Source organism: Linepithema humile, chromosome 7 (genome assembly GCF_040581485.1).
Source record: "Linepithema humile isolate Giens D197 chromosome 7, Lhum_UNIL_v1.0, whole genome shotgun sequence".
Classification (NCBI taxonomy): domain Eukaryota; kingdom Metazoa; phylum Arthropoda; class Insecta; order Hymenoptera; family Formicidae; genus Linepithema; species Linepithema humile.
This window is the reverse complement of record NC_090134.1, coordinates 1,558,617-1,576,277: the sequence shown is the minus strand read 5'-3', so window position 1 is coordinate 1,576,277 and position 17,661 is coordinate 1,558,617. Positions and strand designations below refer to the sequence as shown.

Genomic DNA, 17,661 nt, shown 5'->3' with positions numbered 1-17,661 from the left:
AAATAAAGAATATTAATTTTTATTGAAATAAAAAAAAAAAACGCAAAAATTAAACATTAACATTTTTATATACCCTTTCTGCAAATAATATCTGTATTGTGTCTACAATATTTATCGATTGTTATTGCAAAAAAAAGTGTTTTCGCATAGTATCGCAAGGTTCTCGTGCGATACAAATGCGAGGTTAACTCTCGCGTACTGTCACATGTGTTCTGATGTGTACGATCATCTGCGGTGATTAAAAGTAAGAATCGTCACAGTTACACGTCAACCAGTTCCTGTACAAGTTTACGTGTGGCCACAATAATGGTTCTCGATTGTTTAATGTAAGGAACATCTCACTAACAGCGCATTAGTGTGATTCTTTTGCATGGTGTGTAATTAAAAATTTAATTTTTTCCTTTAGTGTTAAGAATTGTTTTCAATTTTTTTTCAATTTACTATCTTTTTCCTATCAAATTTTTATCAAATGAGATTTTAATTTCGTATGACGAAATTATCCAAAAAATAATTTAAAAGATATAAATTTATTTATTTAATTAGACTTAATTTTATTCATTAAACCTTGTTATATAGCAACTTATATAAAATATATAAAAATAATTTCTGCTTTCTTATCTTTTCTGATTAAACCTTTATCTTGCATAATGAAATTATTCATTCAACTTAGAGAATATATTTTTAGTTATAAAAAATTGCTAGTTAAATTTAAATTGTGTTTATTAAACCTTGATTATTATGGCAAGGTTGACTCTAATATTAACAAAAACATACTTTATATTAAAATATAAAATATGGAAAGTATTAAAGTCAACTTTTATTGTTGCAGAACATTTATAGATCAAGCTAGAGCATTTATAAACCTAGCTATAAACATGATCTTGATATTAGTTATATGTAATATACTGTGGATACTTGTCCTTTTGCCAATTTTATTCACAAAATGGAAAAAATTTTATGCAAAGAAGCGCGAGGAGAGACAGCAGAAAGGAACAGTTGTTGGAATCTTTCATCCATACTGTAATGCAGGTGGTGGAGGCGAAAGAGTGCTTTGGACCGTAGTGCAGGCTATACAAAATAAGTATGTGTTATAACATCTAATGTAAAAAAAAAATGTATAATCTGTCAAATTTTAGAAGTACATATACTTTTCTTATCAATCATATTTTATCATTTGACTCATTATTATTTGCATTGAAAACTTCCAGATATCCTCATGTACATATAGTGATATATACTGGTGATCTTGATGCTGATCGCGAATGGATTCTTGAGAGGACTGAAAAGGTGTTCAACATGAAATTGCGACCGAATATTGAATTCGTCTATTTGTATAAACGAAAATGGGTGGAACCTTCCACATATTCTCATTTTACGCTGTTGGGACAAAGTCTGGGATCTGTCTGGTTGGGTTTTGAAGCATTGAACAGTTATATACCAGGTGACAATAAATTGTTTAATAGACGCATGCTGCTCTATAATTTCTATACACAGAGTGGATAAAAAAAAATACAAAATATTTATACAAATTGCAGACATATACATCGACACAATGGGTTATGCTTTCACGTATCCTTTATTCAAGTATATGGCTGGTTGCTTGGTTGGATCATACACGCACTATCCCATTATTTCGACTGATATGATAAGATATATCCATAAAAGGACCGTTGTGAACAACGATAATAGATTGATTGCCAAATTCTTACTTTTCTCGAAGGCAAAGATTCTTTACTATAAATTATTCGCATATGTGAGTATATAAATACAGCCTAATCGTTTTGTAAAAAAAATTATATATTAAAACTGTCGTGTTTAATAGCGGATCATTTCAGTTGTATGGATGGATGGGCCGTTGCGCCGACATCATAATGGTAAATTCGACATGGACTGAGGATCATATCAATTCTATCTGGAAATGCCCGCTGAAGACACACCGAATATATCCCCCGTGCAGTGTAGAGCATTTGACCGCGTTGCCACTTCTCAGTGACGAGGAAAAGGGCGATCACATACGAATAGTGTCGGTCGCGCAATTCAGGCCGGAAAAGAATCATCCGCTCATGTTGAGGGCGATGTTCGAATTAAGATCAATCCTCAAAGAGGAACTCTGGGAAAAGGTGAGCTCTAATGATTTACCACGACGTAGGGAATACATTTTATAATCGATCGTACTACTTAGATCAAATTAATTTGCATCGGTTCCTGTCGAGACGCCGAGGATGAAGCGCGCGTCAAAGATTTGCAAGACTTAGCCAAGCACCTTGCCATGGAAGATAACGTCGAGTTCAAAGTGAATATACCGTATCCCGAACTCGTGTCGGAAATGCAAAGAGGAATGATCGGTCTGCACACAATGTGGAATGAGCACTTTGGTATCAGCATTGTGGAGTGCATGGCCGCGGGGCTGATTATGATAGCCCATGCTTCTGGTGGACCAAGGTGCGTTTGTTGGATCCACTTCCGGAATTATTCGCGCAATAAGATTCACGCAAAACGATTTCCTTTCAAAAACGTATTTTACGATTTTAGGGCAGACATCATAGAAATGCAAGAGGGTTGTGTGACCGGTTTCCTGGCGCAGGACGAAATGGAATACGCTGAAATAATATCGTACATTGTACACATGCATCCAGACGAACGAAGCGCTATTAGAATTGCCGCCAGGTAAGAATAATCAAATAGATGTTCGTAATTTTATAACAAAATGAGGTAAAAAGGAATTTCTATGTAAACTTTTCTTTGCAGATCGTCTGTAAATCGTTTCTCAGGCCAGCTCTTCGAAAAGGAGTTCCTACGGACAGTCGAACCGCTTTTTAGAGAAAAACAAGAATAGTTTTGTAATAATTCTCAAGAGTAAATTTTTTACAGATACGTGCGTGTAAATAATCCATTTCAAAATCGGAATGCACTTTGAGTATACATATTATATTAAACTGTACGTGTATGTATATAAGCAAGAATGTTTTCTACAATATGATGAGTCCGTGCTCAATCATTTAGAGATGCGAAAAACTCTTTTCTCATGTTTGATATCCGTTAATTTTAAGATACAATGCATCAAACAATTGTGATTTAGCAAACAAATTACAGTGTATTGTATAACGCAATTACGAATGAAATATATTTATTTTAATGTTTTCAATATTTGTATGAATTCTAGAAATATCTAAGAATATTAAGAATTCATGTACATATGTGAGAATGTTGATGTTAATGTTGCAATTTATATGTGATGATAAATGGAAAAATCAATTATTTGTTAATCAATATACTTAAGTCGAAATTGTTAATCACAACGATAAATTAAGATAAAGCTTCGTATAATCATTGTTTAAGACTGTCGTTAATCAGTCCACATCCTTGACACTCTAGAACGTAAGACGAAGTATCCCCGCCTTCGGCGCTTTCCGACAGATTGAAAGAAAGTCCGCGTTTACCTAACATCATTTCCGCAACCTGCATGGCAGTCTCCGTATGGCAAGTGAGCTTCTTGTCTCCGACTTTAATTCTCGAAGTGCCCTTCGCCAATGCCATTAAAATTATCATCTGTAATAAATGATTTAAAATAATTTTTAAACGCAATAATTTTTGAAAATTGAACGTCTTTTCGGAACTATGATATGCTTACCTGATCCTGTATATGTTCGTCGACACAAGCTCCTGTTAGCAGCGGTTTCAAGATTTCATTAGCTGCTATGTCACCTGGCGGTGTTTCCTCACGGCGCCCAGAGCCTAAACCAGAGCCGCCGAGAACGCATCCGGTACTAGTGTTGCACACTATACTGATATTCATTCATATTTTTAAAATTTTTTATTTATACTTAATGTATAGAATTTATAAAAGAACTTTAATAATTTCTTACTTAATACCAGACCCGTTTCCAACAGCCATCGCTCTATCCTCCCTGTAAGCTTCGATTGTAACTGGTGGTACTCGAATGTTGTGTCTTGCTAATTTATTTGTTAAAATAGTCTTTGCGTCGTTGGCCATTTTATGTGCTTCCTATAAAATAAATTGTTAATGATACAAAATTTGTTTAAAGTTTTCAAACAAATGAATGACATACATTTATATTAACTGCTCCGGCCACGTAAGACCATCCTGTTATTCCTCGCGGAACTCCGAGATCAGTTAAAGTAACTGCATTTAAGCTACTGATCGGTTTTATGCGTAAGTGCACCTCACCTCCTCCCTTTGGATAATACCCCCTCCATTTGTTATTAATTTTAGTATAAATCATGTAACATGGAAAATGTCAAGATCAAGTACAATTAGAGCTGAATATATTATATACCTCCGACTAATTATAAAATCAAAGTCTGCTCCGAATTTATTTAACACTGGCTTGAACACTTCTGTCAGATATTCTATGTGAGGGCCCATAGGAACGTTTGTACCACCCTTAAGAATAAGTGTGATTGTGTCATTACAGGGAAAGAACAGAGCACATGGCAGAGCTACTTGAGCCAATAAGCAAATACATCCAGCGGTCTGTGTGTCTGCTACAAACTCCCTCTTGTTCTTATTTAATGGACCAGGACGAAATTCCAATCGTGTTGATCCTACGTATCCCCCTCTGACTTGAGCATTACACATCTCTTTGACTAGTTCCATGCCTGTAACAGTACGTAAAATTGAAATTTTTATATTTTACATAATTACAATGAGCAAATATCAAATCTTATTTTTACATTGTAACCATACCTTTCAAATGTTGGGCCGCAAGACCAGGCTTAGGTCTTCCAGCGCGTATGTTTTCAATTTCAATGGGGATTCCATAAAGTGTGCTCAAAGAGAGGGCAACTCTCAACACCTGTCCACCCTAAATAAAAATCAAAACATTGTACTTAATTAAAAAATAATAATTTTAGGATTTGTGCGTATAAGCCATTTATATTGGCTAAATAGAAAGTAAACTTTACAGTGTAAAATATTTCAGACATCAAATATATCTAAAACTATTTATAAAATACACACAGAGATAAAATGTTTGAAATACTGCTCATGGTTTGAGATATTTATCACATTTAAACATATAACCTAAAATTATCTTACATCAATGCAAAAATTACAACATTTGTGGATTATTTCCCGTGTAATACTTACTCCTTCACCCAAACTGCCGTCTATTTGCACGAGGGAGGACATGCCGCGACAGTTCCTGAGCATGCAAGCCGTTCTATAATGCTCTATAGATTAAAGGAGCAACCGCTCCTACACTGGTTCCGTGTTTATTTTCAGCTACAGATTATTCCAGCACTTCGTGGATTTCTCTGCGGAAAAAAAAGAGTGTAAGCCGTTGTCGTTCGGGAAGACAGAGCGGGGAGGCATTTACATCTAACTATAGAATTTTGCTCGCTTGCAAAACTCGTCGGCTCCCATGTGATCTTCCATTTTAACGACCGCGATCTGTCAGTTTTTGTTTTTGTTTATATATAGCTTAAAATACTTCATAAGAGATAATAAATTTTTTTTAAATTATTATTTAATCAGATAATTAATACAAATTTTGAAGTACACGTTAGATTTTATTCCGAAAATAATATGTAATTATATGCATTATTTTCTTATTACGGTTTACGCGGAACCGGATCTCCATTCTGTCATCACTGTAAAGGTGTATCCAGAATCTAGATATACCTTATGCATCTTCTCAGAGACCAATCCATTTTCTTATACGTATGTGCTATGCAAGTTTGTATGGATATACTCTAAATCAGGGTTAGGAACCCGAGCATGCGAGAAAATTTTGTTGTTACGCAAAAAATTTATCGTACAAAATCAATTTTATTTTAATTCCTTCAAATCATCTAATTCAAAATAATATTTGAACATAATAGTTTTAAAATTTGAATAAATATTTAGGCATTATTAATATTATTAAAACAAATGTTGTTCTTAATTTATAAAAATTTAGTTTTTTTTAATAATACGTGCCTTTGGCACGTCATCCATTGTTATATATTTTTTTAATTTTTTGGCGCTTAAGCACAAAAAGATTCGCCGTCCCTGCCCTAAGAAGTGCAAGCCGTGCAAAGTAACTGAAGTAAGTTGAATGACACATGTACATATACATACATAAATAATCAATGAAATAGAGTTTATTTAATCGAGTATTTCATCCAAAAAGTGAAAATCAAAGGTTGACACATAGTTTGAGAGGAGTGACATGATTTTAATTCTATATTTCATTCTTATCAAGCTAGAACAAGATGTAGGCTTACAAACCAACTATCTTTCTCAGTAAAGCTTTAAAATACGAACCTGTCAAGCTTTCGGTTTCATTTTCTATCGTGCCGAAAAGTACTGTGTGATGCAAAAATGAATAAATGCTTGGTCCATCGTATTATATATATATATATTTGAAAGCCGCAGTCGCGCGTGTATGAAGGCGGTGGAGGGCGAAGGGCGACAATGCGTCGGGTTCGGCGGCGGCGCGGCGTGCTGTGGTATGTCGACCGATCACGGTCCGTGCGCGATATAAAAGGGTGATCTGCGTTCGACATGTTCCACCGGCGATGCGGACATCGTGTCACTTTCAGCAACAACAACTGCACGGCCACGCGCAACTCCTCCGAGTACAACCATGGTCTGGTGTTCAGTCTGGAGCCGCTCCAGGATGACGCGGTGTTTGAAGTCACTATCGACAAAAAGGTACACACACCGCCCCCGAGAGATGCTCGCGCGACCGCGTGCGCGTCCCGCAACACAGTGCAATATTTCTGCATCTATCAAGTGGCTCGTTATTTCACACAGCTAGAACAAAGCTCAGTATCGATGCAAAATAATTACAAAATATGAAATACAAGTGCAGTGTTGTGTCAATAAATATAACATTCTATATTATTCATTTCATCTCGTTAAAAGCTTGTGTTTGTTTTATTTCTCAAATTGTGTTGGTTTCATTTCTTTGAGGGTATATTGCAAGTGGGTGCATTGCTTGTTAAGAAAACTTACAATTGCATATTTTTAAGAATTTAATATTGCCACTATTGATTATGTTTATTTCTGAAAATAGTATATGTATTTTAATGTTATGCAGGTGAGAGCATGGTGCGGCAGTATAGAAATTGGAGTAACGGAATGCGATCCAGAGACTCTGGAAATACCATCATGCGCTATAAAGCTTCGCCATGGATCGTGGATTATGACTGGCTCTGGCATAGTTCACAATGGAGATCGAATTGTGGAAATGTACGGCACGTACGATTTAAAAGATCTGAAGGAGGGGAATACTTTAGGAGTAATGCGGACGTCCAATGTAATTCGCAATTTTTTTAATTGTCTTTATTACTGTAGATATTGATTAATGATAATGGTCTGTCTGTGATTATAGCATGAGCTGGTATTCTACATAAATGGTGTTTCGCAAGGCGTTGCTGTCAGCAACATTCCGGAGTATGTTTATGCTGTTATAGATATGTATGGTAATTGTATACAAGTCAGCGCATCTCATCCTAGACTTGCCGCCTTGTGTAACGTGCCGAAAGATGAAGTCGAGATTAATAATGATTATACTATGGGGGAAACCTCCAGTTCCTCAACAACAAATCTAGTCGCTAACTTAAACGTTAATTTAAGCGTCAATGTAAATGTTAATTTGCCGAAAAATCCAACTCCCGCCGCTATAAGAGAAGATAGATTAAGATTTCACGAGAGAGTCGGAACGTTGGTGAAATTGTCCAATAACGCGAGAGTTGCCGAGAGACGGAGACCATTGGATGAATTTAACAATGGGGTTGTAATGACTCACAGACCGCTACGGGATAACGAATTGTTTGAAGTAAGCAGCCAAATACGCATATATAAAATTAGCTACTAGCTGCGAGATAGCATTTATACACAAATTCCGATAGCAATCGGTAACGAATGCAATTTCTTCGCTATTGTAATTTTACATCAAAATCATTTACACTGAATTGCAAACTATCACTTGGCTGTTACAGATACGAATAGATCGGCTGGTTTACAAATGGTCGGGCAGCATAGAAGTCGGAGTTACCACTCACAGCCCAACTGCGCTAGAATTTCCGGCGACGATGACAAATATGCGCTCCGGTACAACGATGATGTCTGGCTGTGGTATTTTAACGAACGGCAAAGGCACGCAGCGGGAATACGGAGAATTTAACTTAGACGAATTGAGAGTACGATGAAGCCAAAATCATAAAAAAATGAATCTACATTCTTCTTTTTCTTTCAATACTTCATTGCATCTCGTTCTTTTTAGGAAGGAGACCGCGTGGCAATGATCAGGCACAGTAATGGAGATCTTCACTATTTAATAAATGGTCTGGATCAAGGTATCGCTGCCAAAGTACCCACCGGAGTGTGGGGCGTGATAGATCTCTACGGAATGACCGTGAAAGTGACTATTGTCGATCGCGACGAAAGGGAAGAGCAAAATCTAGTTACTAGAAGAAACACGTTGCATTTGCAGGGTCTGGATAGTGAAGGTGATCATTTTTGCTAATTGTGAGAAAAATCGATTCTGATCTAGCAAGAGAATCGTTGAAAAATAATGCGCGAAAAACTGTGGAAAACAAACTCGACACGCAATAATCCCACGATATTAGAAATTATAATAATGCTCTTTGTAGAAGTTGGAGAAGAGGAAGTACCTGACAGGCTGCTGTTTCATCCTTGTTGTGGCACACACGCTGATGTGATCAACAACGGGCGTACAGCGCACAGGCCTAAGTAAGCGGAGATTCGTTACGTTTGACAGATTCCTTGAAAGCGCACATCACTTTTTAATCAGAGACATGAATCTTTTGTAGTGCCATAGATGATTTCAATAATGGCGTGGTATTAACCTCGAGACCGTTGAAGCCTAATGAATTGTTTGAGGTGCGGTTGGACAAAATTGTCACCAAGTGGGCTGGCTCCATTGAGATAGGAGTCACTACTCATTCTCCGACAGAGCTTGAGTTTCCATTTACCATGACAAACGTTAGGTAGGTAAGGACGTACGTCAGTTTTAAACAATTGTATGTGCAATCGCGAAGAGAAAGAGAGAGAGAGAGACATGTGCGGTGAGTTGTTTATCCGCTTATGTTATTGCTCGAAGGTGGTTCTTATTGTTTGCAGATCTGGCACGTGGATGATGACGGGCAACGGCGTAATGCACAACGGCACCACTATGATAGATCAGTACGGTCAGAATCTGGACCGGCTGCACATCTGGGACCGCGTGGGCGTAATGCGGAAGGACAATGCAACGCTGCATTTCTACGTAAACGGCGCGGATCAGGGAGCGGCCGCGATAAACGTGCCGGAGAGAGTCTACGGCGTTATCGATCTCTACGGGCAAGCCGCCCAAGCCACCATAGTGGATAGCGTGGACTTCTACAGTCCCACCACGAATAATTCTAGTTTTAGCAATACGACGTTGTACAGGTACGAATTCTTAATGCTCGGTGCATCTCGATATCTCGTACTGGCTCACGATTTTATTGTCCATTCGGATGATGTATAATTTATAGAAATATTATGTAAATCTATCGACAGCGATCTAAGGTTTCATCATGTGCACGGTAAAAATGCACGAATCACAAACAATGGTTTGACGGCGTCCAGGCCGCGAGCTTTAGGCGAATTCAACGAGGCCATCGTGATTGCGAATCGCGCGCTACGCGACGGTGAGATGTTCGAGGTGACGATAGATAAGATGGTCGCCAGATGGTCTGGCGCTATAGAAGCAGGTAACCGCCGCGAAATGTTTAGTTATATTTGTTCAATATAGTGAGAGTTTTTCTATGATTTTTTTGATGACAAAATTGCTTAAAGGTGTTACTGTAATAAAACCTGACGAATTGGAGTTTCCATCTACAATGACGGATATTGATCACGACACGTGGATGCTTTCCGGATCGACGGTGATGCGTGATGGTGTCTCGTTGCGTAATAATTACGCCTGTGATCTGGATAAATTGGTGGAGGGCAACCGAATCGGAATGATGCGATGTTCAGACTCTTCCTTACATTACTTTCTGGACGGCGTGGATCAAGGTTCCGCGTGTACGGGTTTACCGCCAAACGTTTATCCGGTGATCGATTTGTACGGTCAATGTGCACAGGTATGACAAACACACTTGCCTGATAATAATCTACTACTTGAAAAAAAAACCTTGAAAATCTGGAATTCTTTTTTGCCTGAAGAAATTAGAGATTTGAACGAAAATGCCTAAAAACTTGGAATTTTTTTCCAAAATCAAGTTGAATAAGACCAATCGTGCGTTTTAGCATATCAATTCCAATATGTTTATTATCTATCTCAGGTGACGATTGTGTTGCCTGAGCGCCGAGATCCTCTGACTCAACAGTATCTGCCATCGGAGAACAGTATTAGTCAACAGCCGACCTCAGTGATCCAGCCTCAGGCGCAAACGGAGATTTTACACAAGTTCCACGAATCGGTCGGGTTGAACATTCAGCTGAACAGCGATAGAACGGTGGCGACCAGGTGCAGAGAGTACAACAACGCCGTGCTGTTGAGCGAGACAGCGCTTGAAAATAACGAACTATTTGAGATCGCCATTCAGGAGGTAGCGCGCGAGTGGAGCGGTTGTTTGAGGATAGGCGTCTTGAGTCACGAGACAGGCAACTGGCTGACATCGATGAACCTCGTGCCCGGCATGACGTCCATTCCTGGCGACGCCTGGTACTTGACCGGCAACGAAGTGAGACACATGGGTTACGCACTCGCCTCCAACTATTGCACAAGTCTGGATTGGTTGCGCGTGAAAGACAAGATCGGTGTGAAGCGCACGCACGAGGGCAATCTGAAGTTCTACATAAACGGCGAAGACATGGGCGTGGCGGCATTCGACGTGCCAGAGATGGTGTACGCGGTTATAGAGCTGTTCGGCAGCACCGTGGCCGTAAACATCACCAGCAGCAAGCAACAAAACCCCGCGATATCTCCCAATGCCAGTTTGAGGCTGCAGGATTCGCTGGAACTCGTGCTGGACCCGATGCCGCTGAGAAACGACGGGGTAATGGACACGTCTATCGACGTGTCCGAGGGAAAGCTGATGAACGAGACGACGCTGACGCCGACGCAGCCCGCCGCCACTGTCCCGATCGCCAGCGACGGCGATTGGATCTACGAATTCCACGAGAATCACGGCAGGAACATTCAGTTGGAAACGATGACGATCGCCAGACGGGTGGCGAGTTATAATCAGGGCGTGGTGATGTCCAGTCGTCCGTTGATAAAGGGCAAGCCGTTCCAGGTGAAGATAGAAAAGCTGAACGAACGGTGGGTGTCGAATATCCTCTGCGGTGTTTCCTGCATAGTGCCGGAGAAGCAGACGAGCTTTCCGCTGACGGCGCTGGGCTTCAAGAAGCACTCGTGGATCATCTGCAGCGACTGGATATTCCACAACGGCATGCGAGTGAAGACAAAGTACGGCGCCGGCCTGGAGAATCTTCAATGCAATTCGACCGTGAGTCTGCTGATCGACGAGGACAATCGGCTGCACCTGTTCATCAACGGCGTGGATCAGGGTGTGGCCGCGACTGATTTACCGCCGTACGTCTTCGCCGTGATCGACTTGTACGGACAGTGCGAGCAAGTGTCTATCACGGGACTCAGCGAGGAGTCTTCCTACGCGAGCGTTGCTATCGACAACGCGCTAACGGCTCCCATCGAGTGCGTGAGCGTGGAAACGGAGGACGTGGAAAATTCGCGCGAGAAAGCCGATTTAGAGTGTCACGAGAAGGAGAACGCGATGGCAACCACCTCGTCGGACCTCTCGCCGTCTTCGACGTCTCCGAGTGTGCCGAGCCAGTGCAGCTCCAGCGCCAGAGACGGCAATCTCGAGGCTGAGTACTTGACGTTCAGCAGCAACAATAGCGCGAATCTAGCGAACAACAGTATAGAGAACAAAGCCACGGTATCGAGTATCGACAGTAACAACTCGGACTCGGGCTCCGAGTTGAGCAACGACGCGCGAAGCGCCAGGAACAGAGCGTATCCGGACAACGCCGGACCGCCGTTGAACAACCAATCCGAAAACAACTCGAGCGAGTCGAATCTCGACGCGGGCAATCGCGCGCTCGTTAACGTCTTAAGTATTAGAAATGAGTGTACAAACGTAGAAATAAACAACGCGACGAACATTAATATACAGAAGGGCATGGTTGCCAGCGCGAGCAACATGACTAATCTGAGCGCGGCGATCACCGCGACGAATGCCAACAACGCGATTAATGAAAGCATAGCGTCCAATAGTCAAGTGAATAGTGTAGGCGGCGCGCAGCCGAACAATCTCTCGGATCTGCCCAACAATGCTTGCTCCGGCTTCCACGAGTCGCGCGCACCGTACGCGGATCGCGACAACGCCGCGTTGATTCGCGACAACTCCTTCAACGGCAACGTCGTACCTCCGAGCCAGAACACGACGGCGATCGCGCCGTACAACGCGTCCTCGATAACGTTGATACCGTCGTTACCGTCCACCCCCCTCGGGTCCACCGTCGTCACGTCGTCGCGCAAGTGCGACTATCTGAAGGCGTGCATGCAGCTGAAGAAGTCGCTTGTGCTGCCGGACGAGTTCTTCTCCGCCGACGAGATACTCTGCTACTGCAGCGCGTGTTACAAGGTGGACGGCGACAATGCGATCTGTAAGAAGGGCGAGCCGCCGGCGGAGTTTGCGATACCGATCGGTTGGGCCAGGTTCCCGTTGAAACAGAGCATCAATGCCAATCAGATTCCGCAGAGCACGACGGACAAGTGGCACGTTGCGTTCTACGGCATACGCCTCGACGCAATAAGGTAAAGCGCCGCGAACTTTCAGTCTCAGAACTATCGCTCTCTCGTCATTTTGTCGTATTTAATATACATACCGCCCGCTTAGGTTGATCTTGGACAGAGGAGAGCTTATGACCAAAGAGCAGCTAGACGTGAACAACTTGACAGCAGGTGTAAAAAGTGAGGATCAAAACCCCCAAGTGTCGTTCTCGCCTAGCATCAAGTACGCGGCATCCGATGAATTCACTAGAAAGTACCCGTAAGTACTCGATGATTTTCCACGTTTTTTTTTTTTCTGTGTGCATCTTCGTTTTGCTGGATGCTAATCTAATTTGCAATCTCGCAGCTACATCGATACGCAATCGAATAAGAAGCTGAACGCATCGACGGTGTTTCAATTGTTGGTGAGACCCGGTTCTTACACGATCAGTCCCGGCGACAAGGACGGCACCGATCCGCACTGCGAATCCAGCAAGTGGGCGACTAAGGAGGCCGGCGCCACGGTAATCGTCGCTCTTCTCATCCGTCTGGACGGATTCTAATGCGCGATCGTTCCCGAAAGTGTTGTGCACACGAACTTATTTCACGCTGCCTGCATCAGACACACCCACGATCGGATTGTGAGTAATTGTACATACGACGTGCCCGATCGTTAACATGACTGTGGTAAGAGACTTTCGAAATTGATATTTCAATTCCGTCGAAATCGCGCTGTATATTTTAAGTTAAGTCGCGCGAAGGTTCCGTCGCGTGCGTTTAGTAGTTTAAGGATTTTGTCGTCAGACGTTTGTGTGCTAGAGATTAATTCGCGTTTCAGTTACCTTTTACCGCAGCGTTTAACATGTGTACAGTACGGATAATTGTGCAATAGGTAACGTTCGTTAATTTATGTGAAGAATCCGCTAGGAAAATTATTCGCTAAAAATCCGCTGTGCTTAGTTATAACTCAAGTGATATATTATAAAAGACTTTTAACTGAGTTTTAAATGTTTTAACGTACACGTGTCACATGTTCGTCGCTAGAGTGGCCTAGCTTAACGCTCACAAGAACAAATAATGTACGAAATATATTGCCACAGTGAACGTATTCGCCACTTGAGCGGAGAGAATATAGTATTTTTGATGCCAGTTCCACGCTTAACCGACATACCAAATCTTTATCGCATTGCATGTAAAGAAACCTCGAGACACGATACAATTTTTTTAACGCACTCTTCTGCAGCATCGATAGAAAGGGAAGTCTTGTAATATGTCTATGTTGTAGAAATAAATGCAATGCGAATGCAGCTCGCATTGTCAACACCACGAAATGTGTTTCATGAATTGACGAATGTTTTTACATGACTTTTTTTTTTTTTTTTTTTTTTTTTTTTGACAAGGAAATCTCTCATTGCAGAATTTATGCAACCGCACGTCGCAGGTATTTACGCTATCACGATCGTAGATACATTGCTGGTGGAAAAATACGAAGAAACATTAATAGACGTTATTTATAGAATGGAGATTTATTTCTGATACACAGAATGGATTCAGAATTCATATCTCAATAAAACACTCGTGTACTTTGTATTATTCAGTTAATAATGCAAATTGCAAACGGAAAGAGCATTTTAATGTACATTAAGATATGCCGTAAGTATAAGTGAAATGCAATAGCTTGTATATCGATAAGAACTTAATTAACAAAAGTCGCTGTACAGATTTCATGCGAGAAGGATCGATCGGCTTTTAGCATGAATACATTTCTGTTGATATATTTTGTTCCGGATTCTCGTCGATTGACAGCTCTGGCGTGTGATAAATTATGTGTGCTTTACACCCAAATTCGAACGTTCTGATCCCAGGAGCAGCTAGCCACTGCCATTCCATTGCCGGAGACGCTAAGTGATGTCACTCTATTCTCATGGCCCGACAAGACACCTTCGAACAACAACAATCTTTTGATTAATCAGCATTGATAAGCATCTGAAAATCACACGCGAAAATGCGATCGATAAGACGTAACGAAATCAATAAATGGATAATATTTCTCTTGCGAAAAATTAGTCGACTCACCGTTGTGTTGGTTCTTCAATGCATCCCATATGTGTATGGAATTGTCATCACTGCCGCAAAATATGAATCTGCCGCTCAGAGATAAGCCGCACGATGTAAATCCGGGATTCGAGCTCGGCGGCTTGAAGGTGGCTAATTGCTGATCGGATCTGAAATCCCACAGTCTCGCCGTCTTGTCCTCGGAAGCTGTTACGAAACCTTGCCCGGAGGGATGATACTAAGAGTGCAAAGCGGCGGCGATTGAAAGATACAAAATGGAATTTTGCAGCGAATCTGCGAAATACTTCGCAGAACGATGAAACTCACGCAAACGGAATTTACGTCAGCTTCGTGGCCGAAGAATGTTTGCTTGGCTTTCTCCTCCCGCAAATCCCACAGCTTGCAAGTCTTGTCGACGGAGCCGGTGACGTAAGTGTTGCCGTCGGGCGACAGGCTGATGCTCACCACGTCACCCGAGTGCGCCTCGAAGTCCGTCGTCTTCTTGTTGGCTTCGAGATCCCACATGCAGCTAAATACAAGGATGTTCACCGTCGGTAATTACTCACGCAATATCATTCTCGTTACCTGTCTACCTTCAACGTTACGTAATCGAATACATTTTCATGTCACCAGATCCGGTGATGATCTTTTTATCGTCGAGGAATCGGCAGGACGATAGGAATCCCTCGTAACCCAGCAGTTCCCGCACGATTTTGGCGGACCCCGTGGCGTCGCGGTTGTTCACGTCGTAGACGGTGCACATGTTATCCATGCCGCCGCACGCGACAAAATTGCCGGACGGCGCGAAGGCCACCGACATCACCCAGGCCGACCGTAACGGGATGACCTGCACCTTGTTGCCAGTCCATGAATCCCAAATGATCAATTTCCCATCCAACGATCCAGTCACGCAGTGTCTACGGATGAAACTTAACGATTGATAAGAAAGCATGATAAATTGTCAAAGTTCCGATCAAAGGACAAATGTTAGGCATGCTTGCGGCTCGACAAACTGTCGTGATCAGAGAACTATTACTCGCTAAAACTGACCGATTATCGCCACTGTAATGTACCGAGTTGACCTTATTGATATGGCCCTTCAGCAGCTTCTTAGTTGATAATCTGACTTTCGAAGCGTCTGCCACTCCGCCACACGCTTGCTCCAACGTTGTGTCCTGCTGTTTTTTTTGATCGTCCTGAATGAAACGGATAGAATAAATTGCGACAAACTCTTATAACGTACTTACGAAGTATAATCGCATAAGGTAATTATTATAAACTAATCAATTGCGATAAACTGCTTAAACCTTGCATTTGTTGATGAGATCTTCCAATTCTTTCTTCAGGGCTATTGTTTCAGCGTCGTCTTTGCCCATTTTTGCCAATTAAAAGAACGGCACAAGAGTTTCGCCAGAATAACGTAGATATTAAACGCCACTGACGATCGGCATGTGAAAACTGTCAAACGATTATCGACAGCACAGAAGAAGCCTCAGGATCGTCCATTTCGCTGTCCGGGTAATCGTATTATAAGCTGCCGGTTAATTCGATTTGTTAGGCATTAGTTTGACTGGTTCACATAACTTAATTACCTACATGCGTGATAACGCTTTTTGAACAACATATAGATATCTTTTTTTCAAAAATGCATTTATTTTATAATACAGAATAGAAAGAGTAAAAGCAAAAGAAACAGCGAAAGGGGTTTCCATAATATAATATTATATTAATACGTGTACAAAACGGTTCTTTGAATAAAAAAGGAACAAAAATAAAACAGCGAAAGATTCGCATCAAACGACTTTTTAAAAGAAGAGAAAATAGAAGCTGGAATAAATACAGATTTTATTTAATGCTAATGTAAGTGTAGATATCGGTTACAAGTCGTATCGAAACGGAATATCTTATTCGCGTTTCCTTATAAAACTTCACGGGTCGATTATGGCATATTGATTTGAAATCAACAGGGGACAAAAACGTCGATACGGTGCGACAGTCAGCTAGCCGCTCTTTTTATTCACAAAAACTGTCGATCGTTTCGCTTTCAAGCTCTCCGCTTTCTCCTATAAATCTTTGATACCGGTTCAATGAGATTCAGTGTGATTATCGAACGACAATTGGTGCGACATCCGCGAATTTTCAAGATATCTCTAACAGCGATGTGTACATAATTTTTGCTTTATTGTTGTAGACATATCAAGATACATCGAAGCAAATTTGGGACTGTATGTATCAAACAGTTGTTAAAATGTTTAACATTTGTTAAGAAGGGATAAAGTAACAATTTTGTTCGGTGTGCAAAGTTGTAAATAACGTTAACATATCTATTCTGTAACTTTGACATTATCACACATTTTGGTGCAAATATAATAGCTATGTGATAATACAGTGTACAGATAAATAACGATAGCGATATTGTGGTTAAAAGTTACAAAATATGCGTACTCGCCATTGAGTTTCAGTGAGATAAGCTTCAACAGAACGTTTTGCAGAACGTCGTGATAACAATTGCGTAACATGAGAACACGAAGTGTTTTGAGAAGATTCATGCTGTTGATTGTTTTGCTGATGCATCATGAAGATCATCTTGCAGCTGGAAACGAAGAAACATGCAAGTCAAAGATGAACCATGATGCTTATATGCATCGAAATGATCTTTCCTGCCAGGACGATGCCTTGGATAATAATTTCTCTTTCATCCAGCGATACAAATCAACAAGATCTTGCACGCCGGATTTTGATGTAACAGGTATTTCATCTCTCACGTTTGCACTGTTGACTGCAAGTAAATATAAAACTTTTATTTTTCCAAAATAAGCAATCACTATTTATAAGTGGAATTCTAATACATATTATTAATTAAACA

General features: G+C 41.0%; 4 protein-coding genes across 13 annotated transcripts; 2 read left to right on the top strand and 2 right to left on the bottom strand.

The window, feature by feature from the left end:
- Nucleotides 1-6: 6 nt before the first annotated feature.
- Alg11 (ALG11 alpha-1,2-mannosyltransferase) lies at nucleotides 7-3,338 on the top strand. 6 transcript variants are annotated; one of them, XM_012377749.2, is made up of 8 exons: nucleotides 7-326; nucleotides 830-1,081; nucleotides 1,209-1,441; nucleotides 1,536-1,753; nucleotides 1,836-2,120; nucleotides 2,183-2,442; nucleotides 2,533-2,667; nucleotides 2,749-3,338. In XM_012377749.2, the coding sequence occupies exons 1-8, from the start codon at nucleotides 307-309 to the stop codon at nucleotides 2,834-2,836; spliced, it is 1,491 nt and encodes a 496-aa protein (XP_012233172.2). In that variant the 5' UTR covers nucleotides 7-306; the 3' UTR covers nucleotides 2,837-3,338. The 6 variants fall into 6 exon arrangements, with proteins under 6 accessions (XP_012233172.2, XP_067214988.1, XP_012233170.2 ...); XM_067358887.1 differs by having other exon boundaries at nucleotides 966-1,081; nucleotides 2,183-2,667; XM_012377747.2 differs by having other exon boundaries at nucleotides 2,183-2,667.
- On the bottom strand, nucleotides 1,787-5,620 carry Rtca (RNA 3'-terminal phosphate cyclase). 3 transcript variants are annotated; one of them, XM_012377753.2, is made up of 8 exons: nucleotides 5,579-5,620; nucleotides 5,111-5,277; nucleotides 4,709-4,826; nucleotides 4,299-4,620; nucleotides 4,071-4,212; nucleotides 3,867-4,006; nucleotides 3,632-3,785; nucleotides 1,787-3,549 (listed from the first exon to the last, which is right to left on the bottom strand). In XM_012377753.2, the coding sequence occupies exons 2-8, from the start codon at nucleotides 5,171-5,173 to the stop codon at nucleotides 3,328-3,330; spliced, it is 1,161 nt and encodes a 386-aa protein (XP_012233176.1). In that variant the 5' UTR covers nucleotides 5,174-5,277; nucleotides 5,579-5,620; the 3' UTR covers nucleotides 1,787-3,327. The 3 variants fall into 3 exon arrangements, with proteins under 3 accessions (XP_012233176.1, XP_012233175.1, XP_067214993.1); XM_012377752.2 differs by lacking the exon at nucleotides 5,579-5,620 and adding an exon at nucleotides 5,340-5,497; XM_067358892.1 differs by lacking the exon at nucleotides 5,579-5,620 and having other exon boundaries at nucleotides 5,111-5,333.
- A 466-nt stretch (nucleotides 5,621-6,086) lies between these two features.
- Neurl4 (neuralized E3 ubiquitin protein ligase 4) lies at nucleotides 6,087-14,144 on the top strand. Of its 2 annotated transcripts, none has more exons than XM_012377714.2 (13): nucleotides 6,087-6,658; nucleotides 7,047-7,265; nucleotides 7,341-7,787; nucleotides 7,951-8,151; nucleotides 8,235-8,460; nucleotides 8,608-8,704; nucleotides 8,785-8,961; nucleotides 9,095-9,403; nucleotides 9,515-9,708; nucleotides 9,794-10,083; nucleotides 10,285-12,785; nucleotides 12,868-13,020; nucleotides 13,108-14,144. In XM_012377714.2, the coding sequence occupies exons 1-13, from the start codon at nucleotides 6,509-6,511 to the stop codon at nucleotides 13,301-13,303; spliced, it is 5,160 nt and encodes a 1,719-aa protein (XP_012233137.1). In that variant the 5' UTR covers nucleotides 6,087-6,508; the 3' UTR covers nucleotides 13,304-14,144. The 2 variants fall into 2 exon arrangements, with proteins under 2 accessions (XP_012233137.1, XP_012233136.1); XM_012377713.2 differs by having other exon boundaries at nucleotides 6,088-6,658; nucleotides 8,605-8,704.
- A 103-nt stretch (nucleotides 14,145-14,247) lies between these two features.
- On the bottom strand, nucleotides 14,248-16,319 carry Gbeta76C (guanine nucleotide-binding protein subunit beta-2). Of its 2 annotated transcripts, none has more exons than XM_067358894.1 (6): nucleotides 16,103-16,319; nucleotides 15,846-15,991; nucleotides 15,413-15,724; nucleotides 15,123-15,324; nucleotides 14,817-15,033; nucleotides 14,248-14,681 (listed from the first exon to the last, which is right to left on the bottom strand). In XM_067358894.1, exons 1-6 carry the CDS (start codon nucleotides 16,169-16,171, stop codon nucleotides 14,575-14,577), a joined length of 1,053 nt encoding a protein of 350 aa, XP_067214995.1. In that variant the 5' UTR covers nucleotides 16,172-16,319; the 3' UTR covers nucleotides 14,248-14,574. The 2 variants fall into 2 exon arrangements, with proteins under 2 accessions (XP_067214995.1, XP_012233367.1); XM_012377944.2 differs by having other exon boundaries at nucleotides 15,413-15,712; nucleotides 16,103-16,316.
- Nucleotides 16,320-17,661: the final 1,342 nt, after the last annotated feature.